The 22834-nt window shown below is 40.7% G+C and overlaps 1 protein-coding gene across 9 annotated transcripts in view; it reads right to left on the bottom strand.

Moving 5' to 3' along the window:
- EBF1 (EBF transcription factor 1) overlaps positions 1-22834 on the bottom strand; it is a 268328-nt gene that overhangs the window by 42765 nt on the left and 202729 nt on the right. For all 9 annotated transcript variants that reach the window (XM_064387562.1, XM_064387566.1, XM_064387563.1 and 6 more), the window contains exon 10: positions 18600-18726. In XM_064387562.1, the coding sequence (XP_064243632.1) occupies positions 18600-18726 (127 nt within the window). The remainder of the gene's footprint in view (positions 1-18599; positions 18727-22834) is intronic.

Here is a 22834-nt window from a genome sequence, read left to right as displayed (position 1 = left end):
TACTTTATCACAAGTATAAAGTAAAATGTGAAGTACTGAAACACAAATAAAAGGAAACTAAATACACCTTCTCCTGGGCACCTAGAAAAAAAAATCTAGAAAAAAAAATCTTTTTCTTAACATTCAAATATTCTGTAATTAAATAATTGGAAAGGGAGAGGTGAGACTAATGCAATTCTGTTTCAAAGCTTCTTATACTGTGAAATCCCATAATATTCTATAGGCAGCATTCACCATCAGCTAAACTGACCCACTGAACTCTGGTGTAAGTGTCAAATGGCAGAATTTCATTTCAAGTACTCTTGCAAAAGTACTCAGGGTTGACTTTTATGACATTCAACTACTAAGCATGCAAATCATTATTTATTATTTCTTAGGCTTTCAAATCTCACTGGATTAAAGAACACATGACATGATTTGGTCAGAATTTTTTCAGCTCTGTATTTTAATCAGATTATGGCTGTGGAGACTTTTAAGTTTCAGGATATTTCCCCAGCAAAGAAGATGTATTTTCACCAGCAAGAATGAAGTCACTCTCTTTGTTGTGAACCTATGCTTGCAGTGGGATTTTTTCCTCAGTGTAAGAGCTCTTTCCACATTATTTGGCATCATACATTCCCTGTAATTTATAGCAGCCCTGAATTATTTCTCAGTTTCAGAGCTGGGGAACAAACAGCTACAAAGCCATAAAATTTAGGTACCTATGCCTATTTAAAAATCCCAGCAGGCACCTAAATGAACTTTCAGGACTCTAAACGCAATTAAAATTCTGACTTTAAGTAACAAGGTCAAAATTACAAAAGAAGCCTGAGACTCAAAAGAGGTTTTTCTGCCACTGGAAGGAAAGCTGCTGCTCTCCAGTGCTTGGACTTGCAGTTTGAGCTGTCTGAGGCATCAGGAGACTGAGATCCTTCAATCACTCAAGTTTTAGTGAACTAAATCTGTAAATAAGCACAAGGGAGAAAATTAAAACTTTCTTTCTTTGTGCTGTGCTGGGCAAGGGTAGAAGATTTGTCTGTTGGGCACAGTTTTTCAGTAGTAAACTGCAGAGGAAAGGAGCTGTCAGTCAATGATAACCTCCCATTCCAAGCACATAGAGCTTTTCAACTTCAAAAGGCACTAATGAGTAGAAATTAGTATCTGCCCATCCTTGTACTATTGCCTTCAAGTAGAATTTATTCTATTTGAAGTTTTGGGTTTTTTTAATGTATTTGTATTCTTAATTTATTCCTAGTCATCCTGAAAGCTTTTGGAGACATGTAAGATTACCTCCAAAAAATGACATTCAGTGACTGTCATTAATTTCCCATTTCATAACATGTTTCACAGAGGAAAAGCTGTATTTTCCAACCTGTGGTGAACAAAACTCCTGGACCCCAGAAGACCTGCCACTGTTTCTTGGTGGCCCATAAAAGGGAGCTAAGAGAGGTGCAAGTCTGTTGTCAGCTGGTTTAAAGCCACTGCACAATTCATTGTTCAAAGGTCTGCATTTGTACTGGAAAATATTTAAGTGTCCACAACCCTAAAAATGTTGCAGAGGCTGCAATAGAAGGTTTGTTGGCACAAGCTCTCCTCCCACTGGAAGATTTGCTACATACATTGAGGCACCAGCTTGGAAGATTGTGGATATTTTCTGCTGAATGGGGCCCTTGGAGAGGAAATATTTGATTTACTGCGGAGTTCTCATTTCCCTGAATTGCAAATAAAGTGTAATTTGATTAAATGTAAATGAATCCTACAATACTTTTGGTGACTTGTCTAAAACAATTGATTGTAATGGGCATCCATCATTTGGCTTGATTTTAATTCAGAGACAAAAAAGGCAAAATGAGAAAACTAAAGCAAGTGCCACTAACATTCTAGAGCTGGAGCAGTTGAGATTCCTGGTGTTGGACTGTCATTCCCATTGTTCTCAGAGTAGAAGGGAAATGCAAAAGCAGAAGAATAATGGGAAACACATACATAGAAATAGATCTAGAGGAAAATTCAGCTTTTTCACAAGGCGTTCTCTTAAATCAGCTTAAGGAGCATAATTTGTTAAATTTATTTTAACATCGATATTCTGACATGAATAAGGAAAATGAATATTGCTCCGTGTTTCTCGGTTAGAAGAAAAGCTTTGTTTTTATAGATCACCCAAGTCCTTTTTCACCAAGATAATTTCCAAGTACATAACACTAACTTCAGCAGTTCCTGTGGTTTGAAATAATAAGAGAAGTGAAATTACTGATACACACAAGCTTGATAAACTTTTCATGTCACTTTTGTCAAATGTGGAACTACTCCAACCACAGAGATAATAATAGATGACCAGATTGTAACTGCTTTATAGCTTCTTTTTCCTCATAAATTTTAATTTTGGAAAGTTAAGTGAAAAATGTGGTTTCAATTTCCTACAAATTGCACACAATTGGGTTTTAACAAGAACATAGAAAGAGATGGTACGTTCTTTGGAGTGAATTAGGGAGGGGAGTTTGTGTCTTTGTCTTTCAGCATCATCACAATAACAAAGTTCAAAACTCAAAAAAGATGACTGCAAAAAAAGCAGCTGTACAATGTACTAAGAAAAGCAAGGAGTAAATCTTTATCTAAATAAGCTCTGAGCAATTTAACACGATAATACCTGCTCCAGCCTTTCTCCCCTCTGTTTTACCAGACTAGAGCTTAGAAGAACTCAGGCAGCAGACACGTGTTACAGGAAAGCCTCTAACAAGAAAACTCCATGTACATAAAATCCTTTACCAGCAGTACCAGAACTGCCCAAGTGCTGTGCAAAGCAGCCTGCTCAGGCCATGTTAAAAAGGATAAATACTGAATAAATACTTTTGTGGAACTACCAAAACAAGAGCAGAAGTGAAAGCCAAGCAGAGACAGAGATAATATTGATTTTGCCCAAGAAGCACATGGGGCTCAAGCCAGTGTGTGGCTTTACCCACAGTACCCTCACCTACAACTACAAAACACTGATGAGGATCTTAAATCATACTGAAGGTGACCCAGATTCCCTTCAGCAGCAATGGTCCAAGAGGGGTTTTTGAGGTGGAAGATGCCCTGGAAGGTGCAAGGACAGCATTAAGCAAATGTTGAGAGAGGATCCTGTCAGTGCTGCCAGCAGAGAAATGAGGGGACTTAACTCAGGATGAGCAGGGAGGGGACCCAGGGCAAACCAAACCTGTTGGGGTGGAGATTAAAATACAAGATGGAAAATCCTCTAAATGCCTGTAGTCAGGCAGGCGAAACTTACTGTAAAGACTGAAGGTATTGTGAATCTTAGAATAATCCCATGAAAATGTGCAGGGGTTGACAATTAGATTCCTAATTTAATCGAGCACTTAAGTAACCTAAAGAGCTTCCTTGACTTCCAAGTTGTTTGGCTGCTTCCATGTAAGGATGCTCTCGAATCCTAAAGCACATAAACTGAATTACATCTTTTTTAAAAAAAAATACAGTGAAAATTATGTAGTAACGTATGTAAATATAAAACCTTTATCAGTTTTCTTTAAAATGTTTAAAAATATTCAGAGCTTATGGAAAAAAAGTAGGAAATAACAAAAGAGACATATTTTAATGAATTTTAGTACAAAAGAAATTTTAATTATCAAAGTGTATGTGAAAAAAATCAATTTCCCTAAGAAAAAAAAAATCTGGCATTGTAACTAGCACTTCAGGGGAAAAAAACCATCTTCCATAAAAATTCAAATTATCAAATTTGTGAAATCTAAAGGGACAAAAGTTATTAGGGAATTACTGCAGAAATTTGAGAAAATATCTGCGATGAATTTCATGCAGCTTTAGACTTTATAACACAAATCCCTAGGAATCTTTTTTTCTATAAGAAAACTGATTGGGCAATAACTGTAAACCTCAAACTGTTTTCTAAAAACACACACGTGTACTGATGAACTGCTCTGCTGACACCCCATGCCATGGCTGTTTCCTGAGTTAGATTTAACACACATTTTCTGTCTGTCCTTATCACTGAAGGAGTATTGGGGACAGCTAAAGGTGATACAGAGACTCTATCATCAGAAGGCATGAAAAGAGACTTTGTTATTAGAAATCTATAGTTTTTATAGAAACAGTGGTGGACTTATGACTGGATTGGCTTTTAGGAATTTTCTCTCACACTGTTGGTGAATTATGAATGGTATGCTCTGGAGAACTATATCTATAAACAGTGGTTACAGAAAGGGAGATAATAATTGTTTGCATTCTTTTTTTCTAAATTTCTTACAGCTTCCACACAGCTTCCCAGGATTTTCCTGGGATAACCATGTCTCTCTCTGTTCAGAGGACATGTAATTACCACATGTCTTATGACTGGATCACCAAGGGCAGAAAAACCCCACAGGCATTGCCAGTGCCTCTAAAAAGATGCTACAGTCCCAATACCCCAACTCACAAGAAAAGAATTCTTCCAGTGAATGGAAATGCCTGGTCCTACCTCCTTCCAGAGGCAACAGCAGCATGTCCCCATTGTCGTTGTCCCTTCCTGACTGGAGATGCCAAGGGTGCCAGAGAAGAGGGTTTTCTCCACCCCATGTGTCCCCTCAGAGCCAGAACACACACCTCACTCATTTATCATCATGCCAGCTCAGCCTGCCAGCCTGACAAGGATTTTTCCCCTGGGGCTTCTAAACTAGAGATGTTATTTAGGTTACAAGAAACAATTGCACGTTTTCTGCTCGCCGCATGCAAATGAAAGGGTCTGAAACCTGCAGGGCTTTGGCCACAGCTCATCCTCAGGCCAGGGAAAACAGGGATGGAGGGAGAGCTCTGGGAGAGGCACCACGGCCATCAGTGGCTCAACTCCTACTGCAGGGCCCTGCAGTTCACAGAAAGCAATTTCCTTTGGCCTCTGCATCAGCCATAGATTATTTTCTTCCTCTCATTTTTTCTCCCTTCCCCCCATTCCTTGAGCAGAAGTGTCTGCTTCACTCTGCCCCCCTCGCTGTATGGATTAAAGGGGAAAAAAGGACAAACCCAACAATGCTGAGGATCCAGAGCAAATCCTGCAGATCAATGTGAGCTGAAATTTGCAGGATCTGATCTGTTCAGAACTTTATCATCTGGTCTGGCTCCTATTTCTAGATAATGATCATGGGATGCAGTAAGTTTGCAGCACATACAGAGCAGCTTCCTCACAGCGCAGGATGCACCTTTGCCTCTACAAGTGCTAAAATGTTGTCCTCTTACAGGACTTCACTGGGTTTTTTTTTATCTCACACAATTTCTCCTTAATTATTTCATTTTTTTCATTTTATAGGTAAATCTTATCTGTGCTCATTATAAAATTCTCGCTGCTAAATTATTTATGCCAAACAATCAAGTGTGGTACCTTTGCAGATGTCAGCAGATAAACAGAAATGCAATGTTGCATGATGGTGTTTAATGCTGTGGAAATGTCGGGGTGCTTATTTTAAAATTCCACTGACCTTTGCTGTCCTATTTTCAACTTTTGCTTATTGCCACAGTGAGGAAACGCTGCAACGAGATCGGGAATTTTTACAGGAGGATCCTGAAAGTCAATATTTAAGGGAAGCGTGTTTCCTCAATGATACCAGTGCTGATTATGTGCTATCAAGAGGCAGCAGAAAGGCACCATTTATACAGACCATGGGCAGTATGAGAGACAGCAAAGAGCAAAACAAGCAAAGCCATACTCCAGGCTTGCCTCAAGAGGAGCACGGGAGCACAATGTTGTTCCGGGGGCTGCTGTGACATTGGGATATTACAGGTTTGTGGTTATTTGGGGGGTTCCTCTCTTTCCCTGCTGGCACTCCAGGCTCTGTGGGACCTGTGTAACAAGGCAATAGTGTCTGGGAAATAATGAGCAGGGGAATGCAGTGCTGTTCTTTCATTGCAGTGTTAGGTGCGATGTTGCACACTAAAGCACCGGATCAATACTTCCAGCAGCAACCCGTTCAATACACCTGAATTATTGCTTCATTTTTCTTCTTATTATAGATGAGTTGTGTTATTATTTTCCCCAAATCGATATTTTACAACCTTTTTTATCCGTTTCTCCATAAATTTTGTGATTACTTTAAACTGGGAATTCCGGTACACTAAATAAGATGCAGTATCTGAGAGGTAGTGAATGTACCAACACGATTTTTTACTCCAGACACTGCTTAAAGGCAGATCCTAATCAATAGCTAAGTAGGAAAATTTTTACGTAAGAAAGTTGGAAGCAGTACCACGCTTACAAAATGAAAATCCAGGTTCCTAGAAAATACTGGCTCCAAAAGAAGGCTATTTTAGAAATCCGGGGAAGGAGAGGCCTGATGGGCACTTTGCGTGGGAAATTTAATTCCAAACAAATATGCTTTTTACTTCCCCTCAGCTAAAGGGCGACCATAATTCACTGAAATTGTTTCTTACAAAGCAGATAATCCTGTGCACCTTAGAGTGATTTAATTAGCTTCCGTAGCTGTCTCCTGCTAAGTGTTTAAAGCATCTGCAAATCAAATCATGTTAACTCATCTGCTGCACCACTTTCTTTGTTCTGTGCATAGGACCTTCCTAATAGCATTAATAGAAGCCTGAGTTTCCCTGGAGAGGGGAGTAGCAAAGTGAGTTAATTACATAGTTATTGTAAAATTGTGTACATTACTCCACAGATCACGCTGGGTAAGTATTGAGTTGCTGCACAAAAAATAAGGACAATTTTGGGTGATCCCAAGGACCAAAATGGTATAATTTGAAATGAAAATGCAGATTCCCATTGGAGTTGGAGGAATTCTGCCAAATTCCTGCATGCAGTCTGCCTGGCCTGGCTGCTCATGGACTGCAGTGCAGGATCCTGGCTCTTCCCTACACTTCAGCTGCAATTTCTATCCTCACATTTACTGCAGGATTACAAGACCGAGCAGTAGGAGGTACTGTAATCTCCATTCAATGTTTTATAACACTTTAAAATTTTTAAAAGGAAAAATAATAATAATAAAAAAATCCCTGGGATTTTCTGCTATAAATTGAATAGATTTCTGCTTAGATCCATTTGGTCTAATTAGGCATCACAGACCCCTCAAGGAGAAAGTCCAGCTTTGGACTGGGCGTCAGTATTACAGTGGGGCAAATAATTCACAACTAATTATTCCCAGTCAGTAACTATCCAAATAGATATTTTTCTTCAATTATTCTGTTTAATTAAAGTATTTCTCAAACAGTTTTTCTGACTAACCTTATCCTTACAGATAGATAATTACAGAGTGGATTGTTACAATTTTTAAACTTAAATTGTCCTTTTATCTATTCAGCAAAGGCATCAGTTCACCCGTGTCTTTGTTGCTTTTCAGTATAATTTCTTAACAACCAACAGTGAGTTTTACATCCTTTTGTCCAGGCAAACACCACAGAAAATTCACTTTCCATAGCACGCTCTGAGTTTTTTCTCAGAAGGGATTGTTTCAGCAAACTCACTTGTTCAACATTCACAGGGAGCAAAACACTACAGGGAAACTGAAGGAAATTCATTGCCAAAACAGAAATGAATATTCATGGTCCACAGAAATACCCTTATTTCCCAGCTCTAATCAGCATGAACATCTGTGAAAAAAAGTCTAATGGGGGAAATTGGAGAGGGGAGGGGGGGTCATTTCCATCCTTTCCCTTAGGCCCCAATTTAAAGAGGGTTCATTTGTCTTTCTAACAGAACTTGCAAGCGATGTGAGGATGAACAGTTTTGGTGAAGAAAGGAGGTGCAGGCTTGGCCTTGTCTTTGGGAAATCTGAACTAAATTCTTCATCCTAGAACAAAAAATGCCTGGTGCACGTTCTTGTTCCTATCCCCGGCCAGGCAGAGTTGTGTTGGGAGCTCCTCTATCAATAACAGCCCCTGAGCTGACAGAAACACCCAGGGAAAATCCAGGCTCAGGCAAAGAGGTGAGGCATGGCTCCCTCTCCTCCTTTTAAATAACTGACATGCTGACATAGAACATAACTGACAGTTCAATGCAAGATTTAAGGGAACAAAAAGTACCTCAAAATTAAAAACCTGTAGCAAAAAGTATTATTGTTTTTCAGTATGATGGCTACTTGAAGACCTGATTTTTTGGAACAGTAATGTCATGACTATTTCTAGTAGCTGTGCACAACATGCCTGTGAACTTTAGGGAGAATTCTTTTTGGAGTGATGAAAATAGGCAGAGATCTACATTTGGAAAAAATATTTCCCTAGCAGAAGTGACCTTTCAATGTGAATTCATGGTCACTTCTGGCAGCAAAATCTTGCCTTTCACTTTTACAAATATAAGCTTGCTGCTGGAACTGCCTGAGCACACAAACTACGTATTTTTATTTGATGAGTTGTAGCCTTCCACAGAAACCATCCCACTGAAAGCTGGGAAGTGGGCATAAGATAGGAGAAAGAAAAAAGCAGAACAAAAGAAAAAGGGGACAATAAGCAGATATATTTCAGAAACTATCAGGCATTGCAATATTTGGGGTAATTGTGACTTTTCTACACAGCAGCTGGCTCCACGGGCACTGAGGGTGAAATTCTTCTCACCCAGCTTCAGCCAAACAAGTTCTTATTTGAGAAGTTCAGAGCCCATGTGCAGGCAGAGGACAGAGGGAAGTTTCCTGATGATTCCACCACATATTAAATAACATTAGACAGTCCAGGGGGTATGAGAGCCAGAGCTCCAAGGGGTTAATTACATATTTATAAGGTATAAGAGGGCCTCATCATGTTGAAAAGGGATAAAACCAACCCTGAAGATGCTGCAGTGCTAAAAAGCGACATCAAATTTCACAATCTTTCATAGGTATCACAATTTTGCCCTGTAGTTTTCACAGATTTAAAATGGAGAGTTTGGCACCAATTTCTGTTTTAACAAGCATGTATTTTTACTAGATGGCTGTTACAATATCTTAAATGCCATATGTGTTTTCTGTCCCATGGGGTCCTAAAAAATGCCATATTTAGCTGTTTGTGTGGCATTTCTCTCTGTGTTTTTTTTGTTGGGTTGTTTTAGATTTGTTGGTTTTGTGTGATTTGGATGTTTTTTTATTAACTCTCTGTCTGCTGGGTGTGGGTTTTCCTTTCTTTAACCACCAATGCTGGCACCTGGTGCTATCCAACAGCAGTTGAAGTCCACAACTCTTCAAGCACAGAGGTTAACCACAATTTATGGCAACAGGAACAAGAAGAAAAATCATATTTGGGAGGGAAGGGACAGGACAGAAGTTAAAGACATTGAGAGATGAAACAACAGTAGGTATGGCCATGCAAATACCTTAGGGCAAACTGTGCAAGACTACAGCTCTCCACAAGCAACTGCCCAAATCCAGACTCTGTTGTGACACTGCCTGGGTGGCTCACACTTCTCTCCCCAAAGTGTAAACTGCCATGAACTCCCTGGTCCTTGGGGACCAAGATTGGTGTGCAATGGAAGAAGTTCCTTCAGAATAGCTGCAAAAGCACAGCCTAATTTATATCATGCTAATATGTTGGTGTTCTAATATATCAAATAACTTCTGTCCTACCTTGTGGAATAAAACACCTGCATACACTTGGCTTGGCAGGATTAAGGCATGATGGTTTTATACTTCTCTATTAACTGCTCACAACAGACCAGGGCAACATCCAATGGCAAAACTCCTTTCAGTGAAGGTTATACAGCTAGATGCAGACCTTAAGCAATCGAGCTTGAGACTTTTTTTTTAAATTAAAAAAGAAAATGTAGCAGTTTTAGCACCACAGTGCTGTCCCTTAGCAACAGCAGCAGCTGGGCGATGACAGTGACCTGCCAAGAGGTCCTGGGGAAGCTCATTGAGATTGCTGAAACTTTTGTGCAGATTGAATCTTCAAGGAAATTCTGCTTTCTCTAAGACATTAGCCGGCCATTATCATGAAATAAATGTGGCCCACTGCCACATGTCTCACATAATTTAAAACACTGTGGGTACAACTCCTTTCCGAGCTGGCTCCTGCGGTGTCCCCCGCACAGCAGCTCTGCAGCCCACAGGGCCTGTCTGCACTGCAACGTTTCATACAAAAGTGCTCAAAATAACTTTTAATAAAGTAAGGATGGACACCGTAACCTGTGCCAGGAGGCAAATCTGCAGTTTTGGGGCAGCCTGAGAAGCTGCCAAGACTGAGTTTTGTCACAGTGTGATTAAACTGTTTCCAACATCTCTATCCAGTCACCAGGGCAGACCACATCACTTATGCACTTGATATCTTCATAACTAAGCAGAAGAGTCTGTGTGAGTTCTTGCAAGATAGCAGAAAAGTACAAAGAACTTCACACTCCATGCAATAAATTGCTCTTGCATCCACTGAGATGAAAGGCTACAAGTACAAGATTTTCCTTTTATCTATATATTAACAAAAAAAAAGCCTGAATCTGTAGACATGGGCTATGTTGAGGCACATCTTCTCTGTAGTCACTGCTGTCAGAAGCTCTAACCAGGCTAGATAAGCACTGCTGGCTGTGTAGGGATGCTGGTACAAGCAGAAGGAACGAGGCTGCCCAAGTCCTGCCTCAGGGGAATGATACTGCACATTTACAAGGCACATCCCAGAGCTGGGCACTTGTGAAACAAAATGCCTCAGCAAAACGAGCCCTCACTAACGAGCACCTCAAAGGATCTTAAACACATCTTAAGGAGACTATTTGGCAGGCAGTGCTGTGTGAGAACATTCCTCAGGCAGCTGTGCACTCAGTTCAGGTCCTGATGCCCTCTCCAGAGCCAGCGTGGGCACCTCTGAGAGCCTGGCCATGGCCTGGCCGCTCTTCAACCACAGCAAATCCTGCCCACCATTCCAGCAGAAACCAAAACATGCTGCACCCCACGAGAAGAGCAGGAAGGATGAGTTAAGTACTTGCATTCCCTTGAGGAACACAGAATTCCCAGTCTATTAATCATGTCAGTGGCAACAAGTAGTTGAGGATTCTGCTTTCTGGAGCAGCACAGAGACAGTGCCTTGTCCCTCTTCCTAGGACAGAGCATCAAAATACAGTAAGATGATCAGTTCAGCCTCTGCTGTCAGTCTAAACTGCCCATTTCTGTGGTGTTTGTCTAACCTAGATACCCACACATTAAAGGCAGTGAAACCCCCTGTAGAAACAAAGTAAAATGCAGACTTTCTAAAAATTCATCTCAGCTCCCTGTTTTATTGGTCTTTTTTTTTTTTTTTTTTAAAGAGGGAATAATATCTCATCAAGTGACATGAGCTAAAAGGATAATAAAAAAAGATTAACAATTTCAGTCTGGAAAAAGAGTTTTGAAACAAGGGTATGAAAATTTAAAGGTATTGAGGTGTGGATAAAGAAAGGAATTTACAAGGCTTATTTTGTGAATCCAGAGGGTTAATTTATCATGAAGTCTGGAATTTAAAAAGGAAAAAAAATGGTTTATTGGCTCTGAAGGTCAGATAACAATGTTATATCATATTCAATGGGCTAAGGTTCCAAGGGTCTACAGGGTTGCATGACAATTGCAGGAATCTTTATAAAGCCTATTTTATACCTTTATTGTTAATAGCTTTCTAATCCTTTACCACAAATTTATAGTTTAGAAATGGCAACACATCTTAAAGATTAAAGGTATGTGACAAACAGTTCATGTCCTCTAATAATCAAATCACATAGTTTAGATTGGGGGCTTATCAGGCTTTTTCCTACTCCATGGTTTCATAGGTAGAAAATACTTTATATCCCTATTACATGAATGATGAATGGGACCATTGGTTATGGGCTGTTATTTGCTTGGCTGTAGTCAATATGTTTTCTTTGGACAGGGACTTCAGTGATTTATTTCTCTTTTGGCCTTATCACTTATTAACTCAGGGCAGGCAGAAACAGCCAAGGTTGTGAATAGGGACTGGTGCCCATTTAGACTTCTAATATCAGAGAAAATATTCTTTTTAATGATCCAGCTACCCTTTGCTGCGTAGAGTCTGATTGCACTTCCCTCTAACTAGAAAATAAAGGTCATATTTCTTAGAAAGTGTATACATAAAATATGCAAAATAATATGTTTCCTTCACAGCCAGCTTTATTCTGACGGTTGCTGTAATTGTTTTCATTTTAAAGCTGTCCTACAGGTACCCTGCACACTTTCAGTGGTTGTTTTTTCCAGTGTGTTATGGTGCTACCAGTGTTTAAGAAATACCAAAGATATGAGGGTTCTGTTCCTATTAGCATAGAACAGGAATTTTCCAGATTATCTCCACCATCCCCTTCCTCCCATCTTCCTTTCCTGGCTTTCTGCAAACCAAACCAACCACCCCTAATATTGCCAATATTCCACCCTGAGAACTCTCCACACTTCACTCCACTGGGCATGCCCTTACAAGCTTCAAAACAAATATTTTGGTAACAACATTAACACCCCAAACCACTACCCAAATAACAAACACTGAAATTATTTCATCTAGAAAATCTCGTTCCAAAACAATTGCAGCCATTTTTTTTTTTCCCCTCAAAGTTTCCAGGCAGGACAGGTGACTGACTCAGTTAATGGACTGGAACATACAAAGGGGCAGCTTCAAGCTTAAACTCAAAGAGATTTCCTGAGAGCAGCTCTTCTCAAGGGCTGGTAACACCCAGACCACATCACTGATGGGGGGCTTGGAGGCAGAGACTGCACCAGCCCCAGCCTTGTTTTCCCTGCAGGCTCCTGGACCCAGCAGTGATGCCACGAGCCCTTCAGGGACTGACAAACACCTCTGAAGTCCCCATGGCAAGCTCCACTTGGGAAGGAACACTTGGCACAGTGAGATAAAGGGGGAACCCAGTGAAATCTGCATTAGGATATTTTTTAAATAGCTGTTAGAAGGGGTTTAGTTTTTTGGTTTTTTTTTTTTTTTTTAATTGTTTCCAGAGGAATTAATTAAATTCCCCAGTAAAAGTTTACATTTACAAAGGTTTGTTTTCATTTATCCTTACTTGATTGTGCTCTAGAGAAAGGATTTACCATCTCTCCTCCACAGAGCCTCTCTGAGATCAGGAACAGATTTTCTGTGGAGTATCCAAAGCACAGGGTAACCTGCAGCACAGGGCTCTCTTGCTCTTCAGAACAGACAACTCTTGCTTTAAACTTTTTATATTTCTTTGCATTGAAAGATTTTTTCTGTTCTTCTGCAGCACTTTCTGACTATTTAACTTCAAGACATCTGATACTTTTTATTCTGCCACCACTATTAATATTTACTAGTGAAAGGCAGATAAAAACTGCTGTTAAAAACAAATGGCATTCATTTGCTAGCTACCAGATCTCATAGCTGGTCACTCTTCTGGAGAAGTGATGTGCTCTATATTTCATTTCAGCTTAATGGTCCTCATATCTTTGAGATTGAAGAATTTTATAAACACATCAGGACAAAACCTGAGACAGCATCAGACATGCTGGGTTTTTTCTTTTATTTTTATTGTTCTGTTGATGGTGGCCTTCTCTCCTGATTTATACTAATCAGTTATTTAAGTGCTCATGATTTAATAATAAACACACATGAATGAGGCATTGTAAAACTAATGAGGTTGTGGATTACTGATTTTGAGAATAACTGCCACTAGGTTTTACCATTTTCCAGGAACTAACAGCCACACAGCCATGGCCAAGGTTAGCTGGTGTAAGGGTCAAACTCCAGTCTGCAAGGATCAAGAAAAGTTCCAGTGGGGCTACAGGAACTTCTTGACAGCCAGTCTGTCTCTTATCACCACTTCTTTTTCCTTCCTTTTTCTCTTTTTTTAATTTTTTTTTTCTTTAGTCTACAAACTCCAGAACTCTCCATTCTGAAAACTGATTGTTTCATTGATTACGGACCTTTTGAACTTTGCACAGTTATAGGTGCTTTCTTGAAAAAAAAAAAATTCCTAGCAAAGGAAATCACTGAAATTTACCAGGTTGGAAACTTAAGGCACTCATCAGCTTTTAAGTGGTTTCAATTCTGACCAGATCTCTGTCCGTGACTCCAACCTCTGCTTCCAGACCATGGACTGAAGTTTTAGATGGTAACAAGTAGTTTGGGGCTCTTACTCTTGAAGGTATTTGACTTCAAAAAATGAAAAGAGAATGATTCTCAGAAGACAACTACTCCTATGCTTCTGTAAATACAACCATCTAAAATTAAAAATCTAAAAATTAAATTACCTAAAACAGAGATTTTGGAAATGTTACCCAAATCATCTGTGATCTGCAAGACCCTTCCTCTTTGTACACAGACTCAAAGATTTTCAGAAGAGTTTTCCATGAGACCATTTCTTCTTTGTAGCAAATAGGGGAGTGGAAAGCTCCCTGAGAAGCCCTGTGACATTTCAGAGACAGACGCAGTTTCCCAGAAATTCTGTGAATATCCTGACCTTCACAGCTCCAGGATTTCCACATCTGCCCGCACAAACCCTGGTCACTTCTGGCAGTGTCCACCCTGTCCTGCTCAGCCTTTGCCACGGTTACCCTGCAGGATCAGAGCTCAGCATGGGGGTTATTCCCAGCCCTGTGTGCCTACACTCATCCCCCATCAGCAGCAATCCCACCCCAGAGCTCACCACAAACCCCAAATGGACCATGGGGGACTTGCCTGCTCCTCTTGGAGCCCTGTCAGCACACAGAGGGCTCAGCCCACAGCCTCCCTGCAAGCCTGATGCAAATTAAAATGGTCCCTAAATTCCAACCTGGATCCAAGCATGTAACCTATTTCCAAAAGGAGGAGCAGTGGTTGGGGTACTGCTCAGCCAAGAATCTGAATTAACTCATGTTGCACACAACCTCAGTGACACAGCTCTGTACTTCTGGCCTCTAGGAAGTCCTCTGCTCTATTTTGCGGGAAAAAAAGCACAAAATCTTAAACTGAGCAGGTGGTAGAAGACACAGCATAATGCATTTTTATGGCCCCTCCATATGTCCTTTCCAATATGCAGCGAGATAAATTCTCATCTCACTTACAGACATGCAGCCCCACTCAAATCTTGCAGCTTAGTACCACTGCAAAAGTCACCTGTGAAATTCATGTTGTCCATGGTGCATCGATTTTTTTAAATGAAAACAAGCCCAAAAAAATCTCAAAGGCCTGTCTGGGTATCACAAATTTGTGCCAACTCTCATTTTTTATTTAAGTCGACCATATATGCCCTGAGTCATCTTCCCAAACTACCTATGGATTTGTACCTTTAATCTCTTCCTTTATCTCAGTTTCTCCAGTCCTAAAATAATGGCAGTGACACACACTTGACTCCCAAGTTGTGACAGAAAGCTGAATTCATTCAGTGCTCTTCAGTGCCAGAAGAGACTTGGAGATGCACAGTGCATGTCTGGGTATTTCTATGTGTAATATGGATTTTGAATATTATTCCAAAATGAACACACATCCAAGGTGTGTTCAGACTTCTGTATTTCTAATAACATTCTCTCAGGAATGTCAAAGCTTAAATCTAAGAAATAATTGCTCTCTAAGTGCATGCTAATGGCTCGCTCTGCAGATGGAAAATAAAAAACTTATGTTTTCTTGTAAGCACAGGGTGACACTGGTTTATTTCTTTCAGAAATACTCACAAAAGCCAGGATTTTTCTGTATATATGTGACCTTGATTCCTAGATGGCACATGGGCTACTTAGAGATCATGTTACTAAGTTATTTGCAGTTAAAGAGGAAAAAAAGGCTAAAATTAATGGGTCACTGGGTATTTTCTTCTGAGAACTTAACTACTTAACAGTAAGAAAAAAAACAGTTTACAGCCAGGTGGCTTGAGGGGATATTTTGTTGAACACTGATTAAAAATAATTTCTTCTAAATGAGACCTGACCACAAAATGGGACCATTAACGAGCAGGGACATTCTCACCAGAAAGGAAACTACGCTTGATCAACTCCTGCACCGCCCACAAACCCCAGGTCTTGTTCTCTCTCTCACACACACCCTCTCTTTTGCTTCTGCCCCCCTGCTTTTTCTGCTCTCCCCTTTCCTTGTTCCTAATAGCAGGGTAAATAAGCAGCAAGTGATGCTGAAATGTTTTCGGCCAAAAACAGAGGCCAAACTCCTCTGAGAAAACATTTGGCCTCTGTGGTTTTGTAATATGTTCCAGAACACTGAGTTCACTGAAGAACATTGTGAAAAACTCCCATCGGCTGGAGTGATGCTGGGGAATGTTACTGTATCCCAACTTCCAATTGGTCCATTTCCTGCAGGCCTTGTTAAAAAAAAAGAAAGAAAAAAAAAAAGAAAAAAAAAAGAAAAAAATAGTGCTATGTGGGAGTTAAAACAAGTTCTCATGGGAAAAATGAATGGCAAGAAATTCTAGCTTTAAAAGAAACAGCTAATCTGCTAGTTTGATTGTTCTTCAAAACTTACAATGAACCAATAATCCTAATTAAAACCACTTGGCCTAGTTCTCTAAAGCATCATAGCTTTTTCTATGCTTCGTTTGTACACACCATAGACTATTAGTTTTTTTCTAGTGCTCACTAACAAAGTGCTGACTTTGTTGGGATGGCTGAGCTAATTTCGTGAACTCAGTGTGAAACCTTAGCTAAACAAAATTGTGGTAATTTTCCTTAATTTGTAAAAGTGATTGGAGTGCAAACAAAATTTTCCTCTTGGGTCAATCCTATAATTTTCAATTAACTAAAACTAATCGTCAGGCATGTACTGAACCTGCATTTTGTTTAAAGGGCTGGAAGGCACTTCTGAAGGTCAGGATGCATTAATTGTTTTTATTTTACTTTCATTTAGTCCTTTTTTAAAAGCTACATTTAAGTTCAGGCTGGGTCTAAAAGGAAAATGCAAATTGTGTGAGGTAGGATTTCAGTCACAACACCTTTTCTGCTGCAAGAGAGAATTATCCATGGACTGGATCACCTTTGATTTTATCATTATTGTTCAGTATTTCATAACTTATATTTACGGGATGAAAAATACTGTGTTTTAAACACCAACAAGAAAATGGATACATAGAAACACTCTCCCTACTGGGACACTTTATTTCCACATTCAGCCATCTGCTTCTGGGCAGACAAGCTAAACTGCTGCCCTCCTTTTTACTGGAAAGCTAATTAATGATGATTTGAAAAGCAACCCCAAAATGGGACCAGCCCATTTTTACATTTAAAAGTCAACAAAAATGTTTTTGCAAAATTAAGGGGAGCAGGTTTTCCCTTTTGTTTCCCTTCCATAGCCACACCTGCCAATTCACCAGCCCCAGGGGCAGCCACCCCAGTGGGGTGACAACAGGCAGGACAGCACAATGTCCTGCAAGAAAGAGAGGAGGGAAAGGATTCACCTCAAACAACCCAAAGCTCTGGGCAACACCCTCCTGTCATGGTTTACACCATCAATTTGTACCAGCCATAAATTTGACCTTTGCTATTCCTTTTGTTCCAACACATTCAAAACTCTAATTAATTTTTTGATATGGTGTGTTATTGTCCAATATATGGATTTCCCACACATTGCTGAAGTCACAATGCTCCCAAATAAACACACACAGCCTCCACAAGTGCCTGCTGCTCAGCCAGCAGGGCAATACGTGAGCATTTTAAGAGCCAGTTTAAAAAAAATCCAGGGCATAATCGCATCTGGGGGAGAGGGTATTTGAAAAAGACAAGAAAGAATTATAAGGCACCTTTGTTCGACTTGCTTATTGTTAGCAAAATTCAAATGAGAGTTTCCTGCCCAGCTGGAGCACAGAATCCTCTCGTCTGCCTCGAGTCCCTGTGTGTACACTGAGAGCTGGAGCAATGTGTGAGCCCAGTGAAACTAAGAATGGCTTAGTCACAAGTATTTATGATATATCCTAAAGTTCCAGGGGCAATTGAGGATGAGGAAATGAATTGTACTGGGTTGTGCTGAACCACAGTTCAGGCAAACAGCTGCAGCATAGTCCTGTCTGTAGATATGAACAACAAGTGCATGAAATACACGTCAAAACCAGGGCAAAGCTGTTAATTCCTGTAGCACACACCTTCAGAGGAACCAACGACTCACATCCAAGTTGGGCTGCTACTTGATTTATTTCCTAGGCTATTCTTATAGCTACTGAGAGTGGTTTGACACTGGCAGTACCTGCAATGTCTCAGAGTGTTTTGGGGGGTTTTTTTCGTAGTTTTTTTGAGGCCAAATCACCCAACTTAGTGGTCTCCAGTGCAGGAGACCACCCCAAAGCACACTGCAAGTTGCTGTGTCTGCAGCACTGACTGGGTTGAGAGCTATTTGAGCTCCCTGGGAGCCAGAGACAAGTGACTTATGGTGCGATGGGCTGGCAAACAGGCTTTGAACCCTTGCAACACCTGCTGGACAGCATGAGATGGAGATGTTTAGCAGGATCCTTCTCAAGGCAGGTCTGTGTGTCTGGCTCCTTGTGCTTGCACTCCTCTGTTTGGTTAAGTGCTGGAGCATCTGCTTCCCTCCTTCCTCCTGGTAAAGATGTCCCAACGCGAGGACAAACAAGCAAACAAAAATCCCACCCTGGTGTGCTTTCAGATTCATCCCTACAGTCCCCAGCTCTGACTCCAACCTCAAACTGGTGCCTTCAGTGACGTCCTCAGCCAGAATAATAAGACACAGCACAGCTTTTAATGACAAAAGCAGAAGCCCTAGCAAGGGTGATATATTGCCTGCCCTGTTTTTCCCCCTTACATTTAAAGCATCCATACCTGTGTAAATGAATCTTCCAGGCGTTCCCTTACAAAACTGCTTAGACTTGTAGGACAATGTGACTTCTACAACCCCTGGGATGTGTCGGGGAGGCGTCTGTACACGGATGGCATGTGGAGTGATCAGCTAGAGAAAACATTGGGAAGGGAGAAGAAAGAGAAAACAAGCACTGTTAGATGCTGAACACTTCTTTAATAACACTTTTCTCTCAGATCACAGCAAATAAGCTTTGAAACATGTAATTAACCTGTCAGTGTTTGAATACCATCTTGATGTAACCCACACAAAGGCAGTGACCACAATATTTACAAGCATTCTTGTAACAGCTTTTTTCCTGTTTTCATACACGGCAGGCACTTGCTTCCTAGTACAAGCATCAGCCCTGGTGTAATGCAATAACTCCAGCCTACAGCAGCAGGACACCCACGTGTGCTCAGATGAATTCTGGGGTCATGACAGATCCATAAATGACACATGATTACACGTGTGAACATGGCACAGCACAAGTCCAAGGTTTTAAATACTCCAGTCCCCAGCTGACATCTGTACACTGGAAAAACACCTTGTGCTGCTGTTCTAATTTTCTGTTCATTTTGTGGAGGTGTAACTGATTCCTGTAGGAATGCAAATCTTGTCTCCTGAAGGATGCTGGATCTTTTCTTCAAAATTATGAGAGCACTGAAAAATGATGTACCAAAGAAAACCATCTAACCATCACTTTCAGTCTGCCTTCACTGCAATGACTGATACACATCTGAGAGGGCTTCTTCAGGTGTGGATTTACACAGAAATAAGTAGATAAACGTGACTTTCTTTTTATTTGGGCAGGGGATTCTGATCCTCTTGGCACAAAGGTTGGGGCGGGTCAGTGCTGCACTTTCCAGGCTCTAGACCATTTTTGCTTTTTCAGGATTCTGCACTGGATTTAAAATGTGGTCCCTGAAATTAGTAGCAGAGCCATCTAGGAGTTTACTAATTCAGAGCAAGATTAACTCAAATCTCTGCTGCTCTCAGAAATTACATCATTGTCTTCCCCATCACCAAAATGTCCTCTTTTCATTCATTGTGCTCCTCCAGTAAAAAGAGGTCCAGAGCAAAGATGACATGATTGTGTCCAACAACCAAGATACAGCTCTGGCACATGGATAATCCTGCTCTGCCTGTGGCACATTAATGGCCCTCTGGAGAGGTAAATAAAACCAAGACCATAACCTGGCTTGACAGGTTATGAGCAAAGTGCGAGCACCCCATGCAGTCAACTGCTCTATGCTCTTGGTCCAATCATGTCCTGAATTAAGAAATAAATTTCAATAGTTTTTTGTTTAGTTTTGTTTTGTTTTTTTTTTTAATAAAAAGCTTATTTTGTTCTTATTTTTACTAGGAACCAAATGTTTCAGCATTGTAGTAAGGCCCTACCAAAAAAACCCCAGACTTTGATCCAGTTCTTTGTTTAGGGCACGGGACTAAAAAAGAGCACAGAAGGAGAGTAATATCTGTCTGAGAGCCATCTGTGCTACAGAGGGAAATGGCACACACAGTAGGGAGCTCTCCATATTTAAAATAAGAAAATTAATATTAAATCAAGTTGAACATTAAAACCAAAACTACCAGCATCAAATGCTCCAAAAGTTATTCAGATCCACAGAAGTCAGAAGCCACATGTCATTTTAGAAATTATCATGTAGAGGTTGATGTCTTCTTGTTTGGGAGCTCCAAAAGTCTGTTTTCAGGCTCTGTTTTGGAATCATGTGGTTTAGAAACTCACTTACTTTTAAAAGAAACCTGCCTTTTTTTTCTAAATTGCTCACTCTATAAAGTTGGGGAAAAAAACCCCTAAAAATTAAAAATTAAAACAAAAACCAAAACCAAACCCCAAACTTCCATGGAATGCTTTTACTTGAACTGAGTTGTCTTACAGTTGAGCTGACCAAAGCTTAAAAGTCCAGGCTAATTTTCTCCATGCCCTAAAAAGCCAGCAGAGGCAGAAGACAGTGCCAAGCAGCAATTGATTTCTAGTGCTTCAGACACCTCTCACGTTGGGATGAGCCATCCTTGGAAGCTTCAGCCCTTCCCCACTGAACCAACATGAGAAGCTTAGACTATTTGCTCAACTGTAAGCAGCCAAACATAACTGAGATAAATCCCATCCTCGAGTGGTTCTGGTTAACTGGGTGAACTGGCAAGATGAGAAAAAATTTATGACATTTTTGGGAAAAAATATTTGTAAAAACAGCCAAGGATTTTAGTAGCAAAGGTTAACACGCTCATCTTACTACATCAGAATGAGCCTGCATCCCTCACCCCCATTCTGGCATGAGCTATACAGGCAGCTTCTGGTTGTATCTTTGAATTTCCCAGCATTTACTGGTCTGTCACCACTTTAATGTTCTTTAAACATAATTTGTGGCATTTTCCAATACTCATCTTCCCTGGTTCCCAAGAAACGTCTGACCTATTTATGGTCCATTGTTACAGAGAGCTGGGGAGAGTTAAGCAAGTTTCCTGGTTTGTTCTCCACAAACAGTTTGGTTTTCCTTTGTGCTCTGAAGTAAATAAGTTTAACTGTGTTTAAAACCACAAATATACAATAATGTCGCCCACACATTCCCAAAGGGTGAACATTATGTCTAAAGTCCTATGGTTTAGGATACTCAGGATGTATTTTATTCCTCTTTTCCCTACAACTAAAGCTTGGGAGGTATACCAGGAGAATACATGTGCTTTTGCTTTTTCTCCATCACATCTGTCATTGACCACTGGCAGGGATTCAGTGTTGGGCCTTTGTTCTGGGTCAGCCTTCAGGTCCCCTGCACACGGAGGGCACTGGCCAGCTTGGTTACACACCAGGAGTTCCCTAGATTGCTGTCATAGCAGGAGATTGGCTTTATGGGACAAAAAATGTTCCCTTGCACATTGAAATCTCCCACCTTGGGTCTCAGATTCTGGTTCCACAGCTCTGCCAGGGTCTGCTATGGACTGGGAGCAGCTCTCCAAATTGTCCTGACTATGGTTTGCAATCCAAGTGACCCAATTGGTGCTGTACATCTCTGGGCAGTCCAAGCCCACCCACAGGAAAAGCAGAATTGCCCCTGCCTTCCATAACTGCAGGATTATGGGATGCTTTCCTGTCCACACTGTCAAGCTGGGCCCTGATGTTGGGAACCTACTCCACCTTTTCTCTTTTCACACTGACACATCCTGTTCCTTCTTCAGGGCACAATCTGCCTCATATTTACATGCAAAGCATCTGGAAGAGGTGAGCTATTACCATCCAGGGATATTAAAAGTAAAGACACCCCTTCTGGATGCCTCTGAGCCCCAAAGAGCTGGAGACTGGTAAAGACTTTTGGGGAAGCACTGTGACATGTTCACCCTGTTGTTTTTAGGCATCTGTCCTTGCCCAGTGACAAACACAAGACCCTGAGGTAGGTGAGCTCCCAGTGTGACCCAGCAGGGCCAGTTGTGCATCTTCACCTCAGCTGGGAACTCTTGGTGGATGAACAGACACCAAAATAACAACATGCCAAGAACCAAGAATCTCTAAATATGAGTTATGCCCCTTTCTGAATTTATTTTTTAAATGTAAATCTTGAGCAAGGCATTAACCTGTGATTTGGACATGAACCCAGCAGCCAAAATCCCAGATCCATCTTCCTCCTCCATTCCAGCATTTAGCAAATTGAGAAATGGACACAAAATTAGTAACTGGACCTTTCTCCCAAGGGATTTTCAAGTGATTTGGCCTGATACTTAGCAACTGCATTTGCTGTTTGGTATAAATTCTTACATGTCAGCTGGGACATGCAGTGGGTTGCACTAAAACCTGAGTTAGGGATCTTTTGAATGGTGGGTGGTGCCTGGCCTTCAAAATCCAAAACACATTTGGGCTGAGTGTGTACAACAAGCCTCTTTCTGTGGTTTGCTAATATATTCTAGGCATTCTTGTGTGATACAGCATCATTTCACACTCTTCAGAGTGCCAGGTTACTTTCTTTTTTTAAAAGTGACATTTTATAAGGAGATGTCATTAATCTGAGTCACTAGTTTATTTTTGCATGCTTGAGCTCTGGTTTGTGGTTAGGGAAATGGTGACAATCAGTCATAAATTTGACTTTGACTCTGTGTGAAGAGGACCATTAGAACAGGAATGAAGAAAAATCCCACCAACTGAAGGTAATGACAGCTTTCAGTGAGAACAGAACCCTTAGGGTACCTATATTTTAAAAAAACAACC

This window comes from Passer domesticus, chromosome 13, assembly GCF_036417665.1.
Source record: "Passer domesticus isolate bPasDom1 chromosome 13, bPasDom1.hap1, whole genome shotgun sequence".
Classification (NCBI taxonomy): domain Eukaryota; kingdom Metazoa; phylum Chordata; class Aves; order Passeriformes; family Passeridae; genus Passer; species Passer domesticus.
This window is presented reverse-complemented; position numbering and strand designations above follow the sequence as displayed.